This window comes from Caloenas nicobarica, chromosome 11 (assembly GCF_036013445.1).
Source record: "Caloenas nicobarica isolate bCalNic1 chromosome 11, bCalNic1.hap1, whole genome shotgun sequence".
Classification (NCBI taxonomy): Eukaryota; Metazoa; Chordata; class Aves; order Columbiformes; family Columbidae; genus Caloenas; species Caloenas nicobarica.
The window spans coordinates 12,431,667-12,450,970 of NC_088255.1; the positions used below are offsets into that span (position 1 = coordinate 12,431,667).

At 44.5% G+C, this 19,304-nt stretch overlaps 1 protein-coding gene across 1 annotated transcript in view; it reads left to right on the top strand.

The window, feature by feature from the left end:
• The first annotated feature begins 352 nt into the window (after positions 1–352).
• The window catches only part of RYBP (RING1 and YY1 binding protein), a 41,553-nt gene continuing 22,601 nt past the window's right edge, over positions 353–19,304 (top strand). The window contains exons 1-2 of the mRNA XM_065642733.1: positions 353–564; positions 1,481–1,606. Of these exons, the coding sequence (XP_065498805.1) occupies positions 533–564; positions 1,481–1,606 (158 nt within the window). The 5' untranslated portion in view covers positions 353–532. The remainder of the gene's footprint in view (positions 565–1,480; positions 1,607–19,304) is intronic.

A 19,304-nucleotide genomic window follows, 5' to 3' on the forward strand; every position in this document is an offset into this window, starting at 1 on the left:
CCTCAGCCCCGCTCCCCCGGGGACGGGCAGGCGACGAGCCCTCTGAGGGGGAAGGGACGGGAAAGGAAGGGGCCACCCGCCACCGCCGGCCGAGAGGAGCCCGCCCCTCGTGGCGGGGTCCCGGCGCGGGGGGGGGGGGCAGCGCCCGCGGCGCTGAGGGGAGGGAGGGAGCCGGCCCGGAGGAGCTCCCGGCCGGGGGCGGGGGCGGGACCCGCCGGGAGGCGGCGCGGCGCGGGGGGCGCTCCCCGCTCTCCTCCCCGCCAGGGCTGACGGCGGGGCCGCCCCCATTGGCCGCGGCGCGGCGGCGAGCTCCGCCCGCCGGAGCGGCGCGGGGAGGGAGAGGAGGAGGAGGAGGAGGAGGAGGAGGGAGGGCGCCGGGCTGCGCTGCTAGTCTGGAGCGGAGCCTGGCAGCGGCAGGAGCGGCAGCGCGGGGGTGAGGAGCAGCCGGAGCCTGCTGGACGGAGGCAGCCCCGTCCCCCTCCCCTCCCCCTCGCCTCTTTCTTTGTGCGCAGGGCAGGGGCGGCCCCGATCCATGGTCATGGGCGACAAGAAGAGCCCGACCAGGTGAGCGGGGGCGCGGGGGGCGCGGGGGCGGGCGGGGAGAGGCACCTAAGATGGAGGGAGCGCGGCAGGGGCCGCCCCTGCCTGCCCCGGCGGGCCCGGCTCGGCGCTGGCGCGGCGGGAGGGGATGGCGGTGGGTAGGCCCCTGGCTGGTAGTTGCTGCGTGTGCTCCGCCGCGGGGGAAGGGGGGGGCGCGGCGGCGAGGGGCTCCTAAGATGGAGGGAGAGCGCGGGGAGGGGGGCGGCGTGCTCGCACCGCCCCGCCAGGTACGCGGGGGGCCGGGGTGGGGGGGGCGCTGCGGGAGGGGAGGGATGGAGGGAGGCTGTTAAGATGGAGGGAGCGTGTAAGGGCACGGGAGGAGGAGTGCCGGTGTCTCCCTGCCTGCCGCCGGTGCCAGGGCTGGTCTGGTGTGAGAGCAGCCATGGCGGCTCCGCTCGCTCGCACTCCCGCTCCGCGCACTCGCTGCTCCCAGACAAAGGGAGGTTTAACAAGGTGGAGGAGGGAACGCGCCTCCCAGCCTTCGAACTCTCCCACCCACCCTCCCACCCTCTCTCCGAGGGAGGGGGGCGGCCCCCGCCGCGGTGCGGGGGGCGCCGGGGGAGGTGGCCGGCTCGGCCCGGCCGGGCTCGGCTCGGCCCGGCTGGGCCCTCCCGCGGCGCGGGGCCGGGGGCGGAGCGCGGCCTCGCCCCGCACCTCTCCGGGCGCCGGACCCGGTAGGTGTTTGTCGGCTGTTCCTGGGCGCGGGAGGAGAGCGGCGGTGAGAGCAGCCGCTTGGTTTCGGGGCTCTGTAACATGGTTTCTTATGTGTGTGTTTTCTTTCTCTCCTCCTCCTCTCCCTCCGCCTTCTCCCGCCGCCTCTCTCCTCCTCCCCAAACACACACGTACACACACGCTTCCCCTCTCCCTCCCCCTCCTCAAGGCCGAAAAGGCAAGCCAAACCTGCAGCCGACGAAGGCTTTTGGGATTGTAGTGTGTGCACCTTCAGGAACAGCGCCGAAGCCTTCAAGTGCAGCATCTGCGATGTCAGGAAAGGCACCTCCACAAGGTACGTCCGCACCTTTCGGCACGGCTTCTGCTTCGTGCTGGGCTGCACCGACTTGTTGATTTTTTTTTTTGTTTGGTTTGTTTTGTTTTGTTTTGTTCTTGCTGGGATATTAGCTGGTTGTACCCTGTTCCCTTCCGTGGAGTCCCTTCTGTTTCTATTCAAAAGCTTGTGGATTTTATAAATTCTATTTTAAGGGCTTAATCAGAGCTGGAAGACACGTTTCTTTTTGTTGTGCTGTGCTTTTTTTGTCGCTGATGTATGAAGGGCCTCTGGAGATCCATAAGTAGCCAGAAATGTTTTGACTATGGTTTGGAGCAGATGATTTTTCTGTGTTTTAGGTGGAGATTTACCTGTGCTTTCTACAGGAAGAGAAATGATTGAGAATTAGGGAGCGAGGAAGGAAATGGCTGAAACTAAAGATGCCAGAACAACAGCTCCATTCCTGAGATGTTGATCTCTCTGTGTCTGTTGTCATCCGAAAGGAATCGGCTTTGTGCTCAGTGTGGGAATGGTGCAGCTTGCTGAAAGCTGTCAGATCTCTCTGATTGCCTTGTGCTGAGTAACTGTGGAAGTCCTTGAGATGGTGAAGCTGACATACAGTAGTTAATTTGATCTCAAAAAAAACCCCTAAAAACTTGTGCTCTCCCAGTTAATGGATTCAGAAAGTTTATCCTGGAAATATAAGCTGTCGCTAAAGCAAGCATGTGGTGCTTTGCCTTTTCTGTCTTTTTCTGATGTTCTACCATGTTGACTTCTGATTTTGTTCGTATTGTACCTCCTAATTTGAGTTGCTCTGCTCTGCCAAGGAACTAGTCCGTAAGATTGCCATTGTGAAAGGCATCTTTTTCCTCCTTTGAATGAAGCAGTGCATTGCGATGCTCTCATCAGCAGGCTGTTTGCATGACTTGGCTGTCTTGACTTGATTGACAAAGGAGGTGAAAGCGTGTTCGGTTGGTTATTGTTCACGCTGTGCTTTAGACAATGTGAAGTGCCTACATTTTTAATGGGGAGCATGCTTTTGGGCCATTGAAACTGAGTTACAGCAGCAGGGTGCTGTGATACTTCACTGTGTGTTCCACAATGCACGTTGGTTACAAGTATCTCTGTGCTTTTAACAAAACATACAGAGGTCTTGAACTTAAAACAATTTTAAATAGCATAGTTATAGCATTGAGTGAGCTCGAGCTTTCGGGACAGTCATGTTCTGTATGCACATAGAGTTTTCACTGGTTTTATTCGATCTTGTTTTCTTGTGCAACTAAACTTCCAGAGTACACTTGATTTCTGTGCTTTTCTGTTTCCTTGGCTTCCCCATTGGCTCAGGTGAAACACGTTGATCCTGCAGTTGCCTGGTGTTTAGCTGTGCTACTACAGTGCGTAGCCTTGTAGTCACCGCCAATTCTCACAGTGTCACATCAAGCATGTGCACGGGTGTTTGCAGGAGCGTCTTAATGGGATGCAGGAGCTCATATGGGTTGGATCTTGTGTCAGACTTGATCATTTTCGTTTGGCCGCCATCCTGATGTTCATTTTGAGAGCAGCAGCTTTTTCTCACATGCCCTTACTTTTATTTGTAAAGATAATTTTCAAACTGTTGGTTGAGGTAGCAGGATGTTTTGCCTTTTAAGGGACCCTTAAGAGGGATAGCACTTGATATTTCAGGTTAAGAGCTGTAGCCTTACTTGCAGATCTGATCCTCGGGTCTGGAATATTGTACTTCTGTTTAGCTTTTAATGGACTCTTATGAATGGCTTCTAATTTTAATTCATTTAATTCATCAGCTTTCTATTCATTTTTGCTGCTTTTTAAATTGCTTTTGTTTGTAGAATTTGAGAAAGTATTTAAAATATTCAATGAACCATTATGTCTTCTTGCATATTTATATCATTTATGAATAAATATTACCGAAAGCAGGAGTGATTGAATGCCATGAGTGAGCGTCGTATGTTGAGAAGACCTGGAAGGTCAGAGTTCTTTGTTGTGGTATTGCTTTGAGTGTTACAGTATGTGACGTATGAGTCAACGCTGGGGAAATTCTGAAGAATGTTTAAAATAAATGACTGATGTAACAAGACTTAATGAGTTATGATTGATAATTTATGACTTGAAATATAAGGTGTCTGATGAGCTTGACTTTTAAGTTGCAATTTGACAAGTTGATGACACTTTTCCACATTTAAAACTGCCTTGCTTCATTAAGGCTTACTTCAATAACACTTATTGGAAATTTATCAAACTCACTTTTTAAAAAAACAAAGTAGTGAAAGGCAGACATCGCATACGTGGTGAGGTAGCTGGCTTTCATGAAATTATGATGTGCAATTACAGTATGCCCAGTTTTTTTTATTAGATTTGGTATGACCTATTGCCTGCCCCCCCCTCCACTGTGAAGCCAGTTATTTGCTGTAGAATTTACTTTGGCTGATAACTATACTCTGATTTGAGAACTAGTTAGGATGTTAGCTAATTCTCACTGTGTGTATGTTTTTTTCAGACTCCATATAACCTGTTGGTGTGTGGGAGGGGTGGCTGGCAGCAGTCAGAAGTTTTACTTTCTCAGATCCAACTATCCCCTTTCCCTAGGATCTCATAAAAGGAGTTTCACACACAGTGAGTTTTAGAGTTGATGTGGCAAATCAAAATATCTGTAGATGCTAAACAGTTAAATTACACCTGAATGCTTTTGCAAGGGGCCGTTTACAAATATTTCAGTTGCACTTTTAAATAAAAATGAGGTCAAATCCACCTCAAGAGAATTGGGAGTTGTCATGCAAAGATCACATTAAACCTGTAGTTCTTACTTGAATACTGGATTTGTTATAGTATGCCACTAATTCCTTTTCCTCAAGTTTGTTCTTGCTATTTTATGGTTAAGCTTTATTATGCTCTATTTAGGCAAGTATGTTGAGTTTTTCTACTGTTTTTCTTCTGTGAGGATCATGGCAAAGATATAAACTATGTTCGACGCAACATTCAGTTGGGCGAGACAGTGATTTAACTGGCTAGCCTGGAAGTGAGCAACGGTAATGTGTTTGCTGGGGTGTACGATACTTTTTTTCTTTTCGGAGGTTTTCGTATTGGTGTAACGTTGCAGGGAGCTGGTGCTGGCCACCACCTCCACCTGTGTCCTGTGGTTCTTGTGGTTTGCTCTGGTGTAGCCCCACCAGCACCTGCACACAGGAGAAGCCTTGAATTAAAACTTTTGCTTGGAAGTTTGCTCCACAGACACGTGTTCCCTTCCAATATCCATTACTTCTTCAAACATGGAAAGAAAGTTTACTTTGGATTTCCTAGGAATGTGAGGGTAGAATTTGGCCTTGTATTTCCCGTTACGGGGGCTGTGCGTTCCTGTTTGAGGGTAGGCAATGGCTCCCTGTTTCCATTTGTTTTTCTTAGTGGTATTCTTGCTCCTCTTCACCTTTGTTTGTCTGATGCTTTACATATGTTGTGTTCCTGTACACCTCTTCTTGTAGCTTCCTCTCTCCTCCCAGGCATGGCCATGCGGTGTTTCTGTGTGGGATTGCTATCAGACATCATTGTGAAGGAGAATATTTCCCTCCCCACACTCTGATTTCCCAGAGGTAGTTACTATTTTCTGTAGCTTTCCTTTTGGATAAACAAACAAGTGGTGCAATATGGTAGAGCTTCTCTGTTGATAATTTTTCTCTAACTTTAGGATTGGTGCTTTTCTTGTCTGAACTTCGCGTCCTCTGTCATGAATGCACCTTGATTACAGAGAAGTGCACTAAAAAAGCCAGTGGAAGATGTGAGAGCAACAACTGGATGTCTGACATGAAAATTAACAAAGCAATGGGACTTCTTAGTACAAAATGAACAAGTTGTAGTCTATATAAGCATTTCTGTTGTATTCGTTGCTAATACCTGCATGCCTGAAGTGCATGGTTTGGAGTTTGCATCAGGTCATTTGAACTTACGTTTCATTGTGGAGTGCTCAAGGAGTCCATGTCAGTAGTACTTTGCTCTTGCCATCCTTATTTTTGTAGGGGAGGCCGAGCTGAAACTATTAATAGTAATTTCAATATGAATTTTCTCTTGTGTGGAACAGGTGTCTCGGATAGATACTGGCCTTTGTTCCCTTTCAGTTCTCCAGAAATTCCTTTGCATGTTCACAGGATCTAAGCTAGCACCTTGTAGGATGTAAACTACTGTCCACGACACCATTGAAAAGTATTCTCTTCTGCATGCGAGCTGGGCTGACCAGAATAGACACCAGATAGTCCTGCTATTCCTGGAATGAGGAATCAGGCTCATGATCTTGACCTCCATACAACTAATACATGCCCTGCTTATTTGCCATGTATTTGCAGGACTGTTCTTCTAAAAATGCTTGCTTTGGTGTGGAAATGTGGTGTAGGTTGGAAGCAAAGTGGTTTCATTCAGCTCTTTCAAGCTAAATAGCTTCTATCTGCATTAAGGTGGGTTTTATTTAGCATCATAGCTGGCCTTTAATTGGGTTATTTTCTATAAAAAAATGGAGTATGTGACTCATCTAGAAAAAGCTGTTGTGGACAGAACATTGTTGCCTTTACTCTGGAATAATTTGTTTTACTAATTGGCCCGTTAGATATATGGTTAAATGGTCTCTATTCTCCCGTTGATTGCTGAAGTTAAATGGCAGTTGGATCAGGTGGAGCAGAGCGTAGTCTGTTCCAGCCCAGAGTGGTGCCAGTGCTTCATGGAGCCATCCAAGTCCTGAGGATCTGTCCCCTTCGGTGCTGCTTGGTTCGTAATGAGAGCAGCGTAACTCTGCCTTGATAGTTCTGGGTGCTGGAATGCACAATACCTATTTGCAAAACGTTTGCCCACATGGAGGAAGTTCTTCAGACCTCTGTTGTCTCATACTTTGTTTACCAGCATTGTCTAAAAAATAATTAGCTGTTACTTTCTGAATTTGTAAGTGAAGGAGTACTTTTGCTAGGTCTGGCAAACCCGCCAGGGCATGGGAGCTAAGGACAGGAGGAGCCTTTTGCAAACATAGCATTTTACAAGCAATGCTCATGGTTCACAGCCAGCCCCAAATTCTGGGGCTGTGGTTTGATAAGCTGTTTGACTTCATGACTCGTATTGCTGAATCCCAAGTGCCTCAGCCATGTGGCTTGGGGTATTTATCCATTATAATCTGACCACTGGTGCAGATTCACACTACACTTATTTTTTTAACTAGCCTAGAATTAGTCTGTGAGACCTCATCTGAGCAGATGAAGCTGTTCAGCTTCAGATCAGCTATTATCTGTTTGAAAGAAATAAGAGTTGTGTCCTAATTTGCTCTTTGCTAGTGTTTGGCTCTGGCATTGATGATCTCATTACCATCACCGCAGGATTTCTCTTGGATTTCAGCACCTCTGAGAAATCGTTCTTAGTGGGGAGGATACTCAGTATTGACATGCAGCACCTTGGCAATACCACTTTGCTACGGCTCTCAAATTTGGGTCCCTGAAATGCAGTAAGTGACAAACACAGTAGGTAGTGTAGTGGCTGCTGTGGCTCTTTGCTTCTACCAGTTTTTGTTCCTGAAGGTCCTGTTAATGAATAATAGCGATACCTGTTGCAGTGTTTCTTTATTAGGAAAAAAAAAAAAAAAAGATATTTTTGTTAAAACGAATAGCAAAATCTTTAGTGTAGTTAAGGTGCATTATAATTTTTGTGTGGATTACCTGTTTGGGTTAAATGATTGTGTGTGGTAGTGTTTACTATCAATCTTTGATTTCTGTTGAAGATGGTATAAAGATCTAATAGATAGATTAACATGCCCAGTGTTGCAGTCTGTCACTGATAATATGCAGTGTGGATATTATTCATTTTTCTCTTCCTCCATAGACTGCTTTTTTGGGAGATGGAAATCTAAATCAAAGTATGTATGTGTGTGTAGGAGGAGAGGGCACGTAACTTTATTGCTGTAAACAGACATTGTGTCCACTGGGATACTGGCCCTCGCTCTCGGCAGATCCTCGTGGGGTACTGGTAGGCAGAGGAATGCTGAGCAACTTTCTCTGCGTGCCTTTCTTAATTGCCCTGGTTGTTTCATGTTCCCGTCAGCTGGCTGCGGAGGGGCTGCTGCATTTGCACGAGTGGCGTATGTATGTGCACACTGATAAGGGTTCATCTAATAAGCGCAACCTTGTATGACCTGGAAATAGAAAGGTGTGTGGTGTTGACCAGAGCAGTAGCTGAGAGGAGGGAGGTGGTGGATGCGAAGTGCGGTTGGTTCCCTGTGGACACCCTCAGCTCCTGCGGGATCTTGGCTGACTGTCCTGTGCTGTCTGTTAACGTTCCCCAGCAGCTCCTAGTGCTGTGGAGCTATTTTGGCTGAACTGTGAGGTCCCTGGAAGCAACATATGGGATCCAAGAGCAATGAGGGATGAAGGTTGAGCAGGCAACATGCTGTGGGCAGAAGGGATTATTTTGGCTGGCCACATCCAGCTTTTATGCTATAGCGGAGATACCCCTTCTGTAACTGCAGGCTGATGGTGAATTGGATGTCACTTGCACTTTGCTGCAAGAGCCCTTTGCGTTTGCAACATGAATTAAATAGCTTTGCTGTAGGTTCCTCGCTGCAGTGCTTCTCCTTTTCTTCTGGTCCGTTGGGCTTGAATGAGCAGACAGAACCTTCCAGGGTTCCTCAGTGAGAAGCACAGAAGTTCACAGCACTTTTGGTGAGTCCTGCTGGTGTGCAGGAATATGGCAGCGGGGTGAGAGATGTGGTTGCAGCATGCTCCTGTGTCAGGCGAAGGATGTGCTTTGCTTGGCCTTTATTATGTACATTTCTCCTTGTCTGCGTAATTCTTCTCACGAGGAAACCCACTGACCTATTTTTCAGGATTTTGGGTGGTTCTGTAGGTTAGTGGGTTCCAGTCGCACAATGTAGGTCACTCACAAGGTGTGCTGGAGTTTCGTAATGCGTAGCTCTGACCTGAAATAAGATTCTTACAAACTCTCTGTGGCTGTGTCTTGCAGCCGTACATTGTCTTTCTTTGCACTGGCTGCCTTCATTACAAGGTAAAAGGAGAAATCTGGGTATTTCCAGAGGAAAGGGGTCTTACAGGACAGTTTGTGAGGATTTATTTAAAGTGTGAATGTTTCAGACAGGTAAAGGCAAATTATCATTATTGCCATGTCATGTTTATTAAGGACATGGCAAAAAAGCAAACCACTAATACTGAGTAACTCGTACATGCTACCCTAAGCAGATGTCCAGGGTTACACAGTATGACAGAAATAATGTGGAAATACCTCCATTACATTTATGTAAGTTCCTTTTACAGCTGACACATGCTAAATACATTGATTGTCTCTTTGTGCGGGCAGATTTTCTTTGTATCAACCAGAGCTCCTTTCACGCTTTTTTTGTTGCATCTGGAGGTACAAGCAAATCCTGAACGTTGCTCTTCCCATAAACCAGCTATTAATTAGGAGCGTGTTCTGTGTAGCACAGTGCTAATTGGTACATCAACAAATTCCCTGCCTGTTAAACATTGAAAAGATTGTAATTCTGACTGGCTCAAATATAAATGAGAGGGAAAAGTACCACTTCTCCTTGCTGGCCTGGTGGGTTTTGTTTGAGCGTTCAGTAACTCGGTATCTTCGATCAGGTGAATCTCAGCTCCTTTCTTGATAAAACAAAACTGACTGGCTAAAACTGGGCATTGTTTTAATAGTATTTTATTATTGAAGTGCTGCCTGTGTTTCTGAAAGTTCAAGTACACCCACAGCCGATCTTCTGTTAAGTAATACTGGAAATGCACAACAAAGAGGTTGTAGGGATCTAAAGTGTGGATTGTGAAAGCTGGAGACCTGGTTTTGAACCCTATGTGATCTTGTTTGAGACACTGGCCTGGGATTGTGGAGTAACCCCTATGCAACAAGGATCATAATACTAAAAATCTGTAATTATGTTCTTTACTGCAGACGTCTTGTAATAGCCAAATTGGTTTTAACCTTTTGACTGATAAACACTTTGAAGCATACATTTTATGGCAATTTGCTGAGAGCTGAGAAGTTCCATATTTAAATAAGCACAGTGTATGTTTTATGTCAGTTGCTATATGGAGGTGCAAACTTCCAGAAACTATTTACAGCTTACATAGAAATATGTTCAAGAGTTCTAGAAACCTTAGTTTGAGCATCTTATCAGATTGGTTGTCTTTAAATAAAATGGAAGCAAAACAAGTCAGTTTGGGATTCTGTTTAGGGCTAAACAAGGAATAAATGTTTAGACGTGTTTTCTCAAGCAGATTGTTCTCCGGGATTCAGAATTATGATGTATTGCTTGTAACACGCAGAGGTGCTAAGTGAGAAAAAATATCCTGCCTGAGATAAAGCTCCCTTCTTCAGATTTATTTTGTTGACTAGACAGAGGTGAGACTGATCACAATCTGAAATATTTTTCCTGAACAAAATTATTTTTGTGCACATGGAACTACATCTGGGTAATTCATTTGCAACTTAACATGGTCAAACTGGGGAGATGGAGGAGGTCATAGTATAAGGACGTAGTGGCTTCAATGTTGTTGTAAAGTTGACCAGGACGCTGCCTGATGGGTGGTGAGCGTGGGTTACCCCCTGCAGCCCAGTCCCAAAAGGACAGCATTTTTTAAATCATAGGGGTAGTTCTTAATTGAATAGGATTGCTCCTTTTTTTTTTTTTTTTCCTTAGTCTATTTGCTAAATACATGGAAGGATTCGTATTTTCTTCTATTTGCAGATATCAATGGGGATAGCGTGATGTTAGTGTGATTTGAGACTGGGTAAGAGGCTAGAATTCACCCAACTCAGGTTGTTGGAAATGTGTGTTTCTGCTGAAACACTTGGCTCTAATTATATATCTTGGAGCTCTTAATCTGAAAGTGCTTTCAACTGTTTTTTTCGGAAGCAGTACTGAGCACTTTCTCCTGAGATGCGATTTCAATAAGAGAGGCCATACATTGATGGACGATGGCCCTGTGATGGAGTCAATCAGCCAGTGCAGTCATTTGTCTCCTGGGGATGCAGGGCAGAGCACATCATTAGCAGCAGGAGGGGAGGCTTTCCTCTCAAATGCTAATAGGGCCGGGGAGCGCGGGTTGGTGCCTCTTGGCTGCTGTTGCTCAGTTATTACAGGTGCCTGATGGAGAAACAAAACCGTTTTCATTTGTTATCTGTAACAGGCATGGGTGTGGACCAGTTTAACAAAAATATTGAATAAACTCTAGGAATGTTTCCAATTCAGCATCATTTCAGCAATTTTTAAACCTGTATCACATAAAACTGCTTGTTGTAAGAATGGTGGATTATTTGGGGAAAATTGTGTGTTTTTTTGGTTTTACCTACAAGTTGCTTGACTTGTGTAGGAAAGACCAGCAACTGCCCGATGCCAACATGGGATTTGAAGGATGGTATGTCTTAATCGGAGGAGAGGCATTAAAGGTGAATCCAGTAGGTCGTAGAAGTTACTCTAATAAGCGGCTGACGGTGCTGGGTTTTTGTCAAAGTGAAAGATGAAGCCTGCAGTAGCGATGGTAGGTGGCTCATCTGAGGGACGGCTGGGCCATGTGTAGTTGTGTGGTGCCCGTGAGGAGTTAGCTGGATGGCAGCTTGGTGTGCTCCGGGTGATGGACATCCTCTGGCTCTGCCCAGAGAGGACAAGTTAACCTGCAAGCGGCTGTTCCGCCATGGCCGCTTTGCTCCTTTCAGGGTTCTTACCTCTCGGCGGAACTGGTGTAGTGGCGGTTCCATCGCGACCAGGCGTGGGCAGGAGCACTCCTCTTGGGGGATACAGGGCTGCAAACTCGCATAAACAGTGTCTTGGTGTCCAGAGATGGTTAATTCCCATGCGACACGCAAGGGAATTACAGGTGTTGGCAGGCAAGTGTTGCTCTGGATGGCTGGTGGGTTTTTTTCTGTACTTGCCAGTGCTGCGAGCGGGGACACAGCAGCTGGGGCACTGCTTCTTGTGGGGGCTCCCCCCCTCTTTTAACTCACTGTGAATCTGGACAGTTAGGTAACTTGTGCATAGATTTACCTGTCTGTAAAGCAAATGTAGTAAGGAGTCCCTACCACATATGGCTTATAGGAAGTTAATTTTTAGAAAATGCTTTGAAATCCTGAAATGTCTTCTCAAAAACTGCATGTGAAGTCAGACTTAAAAAACAATGTTTCTTTTCCTTTCTCTGAACTGTATAGATAATTGTTTAAAAGTAAGTGCAAGGGCAGCAAGAAAGCAAATGATACAGCTGCTGGAACAGCATGGTGGGTTGGTGTTGTACAGTTCATTTCAGCATTGTGTGCAGTGATGTCTTTGCTCGTAAAGCACGGAGGGAATGGCACAGCTATCTGCTGTGGTACTGAAGGCATGGGATTGTTAGAGTTGCACAATTTTATATGTGGGTTAGCAGAGTAAGGAACATGCTTAATCATGGGTGTGGGAATACAGTACTCTGGCAAGAATTAAGAGTAATTAATTAGAAGTACTCGCTACCGAATGTGACTCAAATTAGTTGTAAGTTGCTTAACTTCTGAGGTCAAAAAGATGTAACGCATCTGAGACCAGCATTACTAGTATCCTTGGGACTGCAGGGGTATCCACAGGGACGGTCTGTGCTACCAGAGCTCAAACTCAAATTCTGAGGTTTATTAAAAGGCTTATTGACAGTGACAGTTTTGCAGCAAGCTGGGACCAGGCATTTGCATTCAGAAGTTCAGACCTATGAGGGGTTTGTTAAAGCTCCTGGATTACATCGGCTGGGAACGTGCAAGTGTGTGCTGGGATGCACTATTATTCAATTAACATTCAAAGAAGCGATGGTGAATCTTTCTGATAAACAAAAGCTTCCCTGTCTGTATGAAGAGGATGACATTTTTTCCAATTACAAATTAGCCCATTGATACAAAAATCAACAACAAACAGGGCAGTGGAACATCGTGCCTGTGTGTCACCCACCTAACCTGCAAATGTATGAGAGATCATACCTTCATGTTCAGCACATGAATTTATAAAGATGTAAAATGTGAGGACAGTCCCACTGGTTGTGCTTGGAAGAGGCCTAACTTGTACCAACGGTCAGGCATGCTGAGCAAGGCATGGAAAATGGTCCATAATAAGGTACCTGTTACAATTCTTTGCCAATTCTCAGGGTTTTTCCTAATGTGTGTAGAAGGTGAGGGATAACACCTAGCAGTAGTTTGTTTTGATTTCCGTCTCTAGTTTCTCCCCTCTTGCCATTTTTTTTTTGTATCATAAGCCAGACTGACTTTTCCACTGGCACTCTGAATTCAAAGCGATGAAATTGTACAGCAATGTACTACACTTACTTGTTTTTAAAAGCTTGTTAGAAGCATGAGTGGCTTTTTTTTCTTCTTTTTTTTTTAACACAGAGGCATATAGCATAAGGAACAGGTTTACTTAGTCACAGGTTTGGAAATATGGACGCTATGCTAAGAAATTAGTGTAATAGCAGTTGGTTGCTTTATTTCGGAGTGTGCTAGCATTTGCAATTCCATCTTGGTTCGACAGGTGGTTGCTGCTTGTGGAGAACGTGACCTTTTGCTCTTTGCATTGATTTTTCTGAATCATGTCCAGAGGCTGCAGAAGTCAGTGCAGCACGTTGTTGTCGGCTGCACGGCCTGGGTCAGGTCTCCGGGACTGATGCATTGAGAAGAAAGGGAATAAGTTAACGTGAAACTTAACGTGGTTATCTTTTGTCATCTGGCTTTGCTCTAAGACTGTTTTCCTTCTAGGGAGTTGTTTGTAATAGATAAAAAATAATTGAGAAATAAGTTGCGTTCTATAAAGCCTGAAGTGAGACTTGGGAGAACTCGGTCTGTGTAAGCAGAGGAGAGGACTCCTCAGACTGCTTGTTGCTCTCAGTCGTCCTGGAGCCTGTAGTTTGAACAGGGGCTGAGACTTACAAAACTGAAGGGTTTTTTTTTTTTTTTTTTTTTTTTGGAGTGTTTTAGATGGTGATGAAACATTTTCTTATTTTTAAGCAGAAAGAAACAAAATATCCAGAATGTCCAATATATTCGTCTGTTTAAAGTTCAGTCTTTCTACTGCCAGCTGTATAAAATTCTTGCTTTTGATGTTAGTGTACAAATAGGCTAGTCCTTGTATACCCATGTGCTCACTTGGATCAAAAAGATGATATTCCTTCCCCATGGAGCTGTATCCATGCCTTTGCTCATATAGCTGACAGATCATTAGTAAGATGGATCGATTATCAGTGACTTTCTGCTTTTCCTCCTGCTCTAGTTCAGAGTATTATTGTTAGCAGCTTTTAAAGTAAGGCTCCTCCTGGAAGAATTTCTGGCTCAAGGCAGAAATTGTTTTCTTACCAGTTTTGAACTACTGGGACTATTGTGTTTTTTGAAATCCTATTCTTCGCTTCACAAAACTTCTACAAGTGTGTCTTGAATCATGCATAGCCTGAAGAATATCCTAGGGGTAGGGAGACATAAATAATTGTTTAATTGGGCTGCTCTGCTGTGAAGTGTATATCATGTTGAGTTTACGGAAAGGACTGATTTTATTTAGTGTTTTACTGTAACAATCCTAAGCTGAGTGTTTATCTTAGTAAAATTTAATGTGGTGTTAAGCAAGATGTGCAAATGTGTTTTGACTCAAGCTTTTAGTTTGTGAATAAAAATGTTGCAGATCTCTCACCTGTCAAATGTTTGGTAATCATGTTAACTGAAGTCTTACAAGGAAGAGTCTCAGAAGTAAAACAACATCCTATTGGAAGGAAAAAATCTTTGTGATTAACACAAATGGTTAATAACTGTTTTTAAATTTAATTAGATTTATGAAAAAAGATGTCTTCAGTGGTTGTTAGCAGAGATGGCAAAAATCCGAGTAATATATCAACATTGTTTTAATTAAAAATGCATTGATAGTCTCCTAAAAATGCACTTTTGACATCCAGCTTGTAGGCTTAAAATGAATGTAAAACTTTGCTTTTTATACACCAGGAAAATATGCTCTTGTGCTCAAAACATGCAGCAAAAGAAATCCCATGAAAATCAATTAGAATAATAGAGTACAGCCATTGCAAAATATCATTACAATAGTTAAGTAATTATCCCACTGCCTGACTTAGCAAGAGGGATAAATAATGCATGTAGAGTTGGGTTGGAGCTTGCAAGGGAGGTGGATGCTGCAGCGTGGGTGGGCAGGGCGCAGGCCAAGGCGGGGGTCTGCTGGGTCTGCTGCCTGATGGCTGAAACCTTTCAGTGCCTGCCATAATGAAGATGCCAAAGAGACACAATTTTCTGTGTTTTTTCTTACAATTTCGAGATGGCCTTTGGGAAGAAAACTTCCTTTGTGGTGTTAGCACAGCTTGACTCCAGCTGCTTCTCAGAGCTGCCCAGCTCATCCCAGATGGGTGGGTGTTGGGCTCTGGGGTGCCAGCACTGCCGGCATTTTTGGGGTCACATCTCAGAGCAGGCGCCCAGCGGGGGCCAGGTCTGCTGCCAGAAAGGTGGAAAACCCTCGGGATGGCACCGCATCAGGGTGCTCATCGTGGTGCCTTGCTGCCTCACCTGGTCCACTGCTCTTTGTATTTCACCCGCACTCTGTTTTACTGCTGTAGGTCTGGGCTGCTCCTCTTCTGCCGTTCATTGGGCTGAGAGAGTTACTTAGTGCCTTAACACAAGGCTTGGAGTCTCATCAGCAGCATGTCCCAGCCCCTGACCAAGCTCTGAGTCTGGTCAGCAGGAATAGTGGCTGTTTTTTCAGCGGACAGATGAGAGGGTTGATTTTTCCTTCTTTTCAGCTAGAACCGAATACTCTGAATCTGTCAGTTGCTGTCAAGAGGATTGTACTTTGGATTAGTAAGCCACTGGAAGCAGTTTGAATCATTGCAGTTAAAAGCACGCTGAACAGCAGTGTAATTAATAGTTATATAATGTCATCAACAAGCTTGGGAAACTAGAATGTAATGAGGAAAGAAGTACAGCCCCATGCAATCCCTGCATTGTCTACAGACTACCGTGCAGTTAGAGGACGATGTGTTTCTTCCCAGAGCTGTCATGGTCATGGCAGGTTTGTTGCTGTTGTGTTGGTTCCATCATGAGAGGTGCAGAAACACCTTTCTGGGCCTTTTCCCTTCTCCTCCTTTTTCTCTGGTATCTTTAGCATCAGGACAGGATCAAACCAAGAACCCTGCTCACCTTAGGCTTGTTGGAGCTATTCTTCTGTGATTGCAGAAATCTTCAATTACTGTGTAATTTCGGATGCTGCATGCAATAGCTCTTCTGCTCCTGAGAGTAACATGCGTTTTCGTTGGTGTGTTTTTGAATGGAAATTTTGAGAAAATTGTGCAATACCTTCATGTTATACAGTACTAGTAAAACTCTGTCAGCCCTTTACTGTGTGTGTTTTCAGGGAAGCCGAAACAGTTACTGAAATTTCTAAAGTAGTCGCTATTTTGTGACAAGCTTGAACCTGTCTGGAAAAGCCCTGTATTTCAGCAAGGCAGCAGATGAGACACTGTGCCCGAGACCTCCTGTCTTGTAGGTGTTGAACTGGGGGTGTGATGCTTCCAACTTGTTTGTATTAACTCCTGTGAATATCTTAAGCACATAAAGATGGTGATCAAAATTCTGGGGTGTTGCTTTTATTCTGGATGAGTTTGATAGAAGATTACCATAATTATTATTTTCCCTTGGCTGACTGGATGCTTCAGTTGTCTTAAAACATTATACCCTACTCCAACATTTAAATATTTTTTTTCTCTTAGTTGTCAAAGGGAGAATTGTACCAGTACATAACTTGGTATTTCTGTCCTTATCAAACTTATTGATTGATGATTAATTAGAAGGTAATTCTTATCTAAAAAGTAACTTTACATTAAAATGTGGTACTGCTAACCAAATATAAGACTGCCTGCCCTCCAGTTTTGTATCTACATTGTATCTACATTACATTGCTTCCCTGAGTGTCACTTTATTCAATATTCAATGCTATTGACCTTGTATAATTAAGAAAAAAGTTTGCTGTTCTAAGGAGATAGAGTTTATGTTTGCACTGTGGCTGATTGGCTCGGATGTGACAGTGTAATTTCACATCCGTAGTCTCGGGCAGGATGGATGCTGCCTTTGCAAAACTGGACACCCCTCTGTCCTGCTCCCTGATAACCTGGTGAAAGTCTCCCAGGACTCCAAGATCTGAAATTTGAAAAGAACCACTTCAACTTTCAGTGAAAATGAACTTAAGCTAATATGGGTTTCTTCTACTTACTGAACCCCCTTTTCACTCTCAGCCTATTTACAGTGCAAATCCAAGGCTGCAGTTGTGCAGCAGGTGGGGGTTTGAGGTGGCAGGAGCAAGGGCTTGGTGCCCGTGGGCTCTCCTTCCAGAGCAGGGTTGGTGTCAGTGTTGGCTGTGGAGAGCTGGAGCACACCAGGACCACTGGCACTGTGTGGAGATCGGAGAAACACCAGTGGAGAGGGAAGGCCAAATCATAAAAGCAACAAAAATTAAGGAGATGCAAAATTTTTTCAGATCTGTGAAAGTTACTTGTGAAAATTAGAAGGTAGGGGGCTGGTGGGCACTGGGGTCTGTTCGCCAAATGCTTTGCTCTTTTATTTTTCTCTGTGCTCTCACTTAGACTTCCTTTTTTACTTCTGTGTTTGCTCTCCATGAGTTACTTGGACCATTTGTCGCTCAAAGTACATAACTTCTTCACCGTATGAGGGCTGCTTGGTTTTTAAACATCTTCATGATGATAACTCAGTTGCATGGTGGTGTAGTGGGCTTTTTTCTTAGGGTAGGTTTTCCACTTAAGCGCCTCTACTACTACATCTGTGCTGGCAAAGTACTCCAGGCTGAAGATAGCTAAGGAGTTGAAGTTGCCTTTTTTTTTTTTTTTTTTAGCTGGTATCAACTTCTTTAGAGATGGTACTGTGGTGATAAATTGTGTATTTTGCCAGGTGGTCTTTTGTTGATACACAGTGGGGCACTGTTCCTGATGGGATCTTTGGGTGCTGGTGTGATGTCAGTAATTATCAGGAAGATTTGAGGTAGCACACTGTTTTTACAGGCTCTTTGCTTTTGAAGCCAAATCTGCAGCCTTGAAAATCTTTGGGAGTTTGTAATCTTTCACCCTACAAGGGTATTATTTGTTTGGGAAATTGCATAATACTTGTTATGCAAGCAGTCTCTTCAAGCACTGTGTAAAGTGTATTATAGAAAAAAGTGTAATTTAAAAAAAAAATCATGCGGCAAGTGGTACGAAAAAACCACACAACTGAGATTTTCTTAATGAAGAGAAGTTTTAATGAAGGTTATCTTCTATTTATAACAGAGGTAAGGCAGAACTGAATGCAGCTTCAACAAATGTTCACACCTGTTTCCACAAAGAAATTGAATTCCAACTATGCATCTGATTCTGAGAAATGGTGGTTGAGCGGACAGACTGTGTTGTGGATAAAATCAACATAGGTCTATTAAATTGATTTTTTTTTTTTTCCTGGAATATTTCTAGTAAACAACATCTTATGTGAAATCTATCCATACCTTGCTTTACAACATCTAATTTAAGGATTTACTGCTTATACTAAGTTTTAGGTCCTTTTTCACATGTCTGCGCATGTCCTAAAATAACTAATTTTGTAGACATCTCTCCTTTTCCTCTGCATGCTGGTGCCTGGTCTGATTTTTGAGTTTTCCTGAGAATGTGGTTTTAAAAAAGCAGGAGTTGATACAATGGAGTGTTGCTGAGGTTGTAGGAGACACTGGAGTCCTTCAGACCTGCGCCTGTAGGCAGGACTGGTGAGGTTCGGACTTCACTGCGTTAAAATGCAGCGTGTCTGCTTCCCGACATCGGAGACCTTCCAGGTTTTACATTCAGGTTTTAGCTGCCTTGAATATATCTGTTTAGTTGAGAAAGGGTTGTCTTGTGTAGTATGTCTGAGTGGAAGAGTTATTGACTTGAACAAAAGAGACTTAAAATGAAGCTATTAATTGTCACAGCTGGTGACTTTTTTTTTTCTGTGCGTTGCTGCCAACTGAGAGCATTTTAAACTCTCATCTGAGGTATGAGAAGACCTGTACTTCTTATCTGCACCTCCCAGAGTAAGGGAAGCAGTCACTCAATTATTCTCTATAATTAGTGCACTTCAGCGGGTAGGCAGGTGTTAGTTATTCAGTCTCTTTCATTGTCTCTTACTTTTCCAGGGGTGTTTGCCTACCAGTCTTTTGCCATTGCCTGTGTACTGAGGCATCGGGAATGATCTTTACCTGCTCAGACCTGGATGATGGATGGGCTGCTCCCAAGAGTTGTGAAAAGGGGGGGAAGTTCGGATGGAGATGAAAATCTGTCCAGCTGATGTAAAAATATCTTACCCGGGTTGAAAGAATTTGAGAAGCGCTGTGTTTACAATGATACATGAAGTATTTAGAATAACTTGTCCAGTTTTGCATGGTTGCCCTGAAAGCAGGCTTGCAAGTCTGAGGGTCAGTTTTTTTAAACTACATGGAATTGGTTTAGACTAAGCTTATATCTTCCTGTAGAAATTGTAGAACTTAAACCAGCAGACCATCCCAGCCCTAGTACTGCTGTTGCTGCTGCTGCTTTCTGTAAAGTGCAGTTATAGGTATTGCAGCATCCAAAAGGTTTGCTCATCACCAAGCACTTGCAACCCAGGCAGGCTGTTTGTGCATCTCTGTACAGTGTGGAGGGCATGTGCATACAGGGCCGAAATAGTT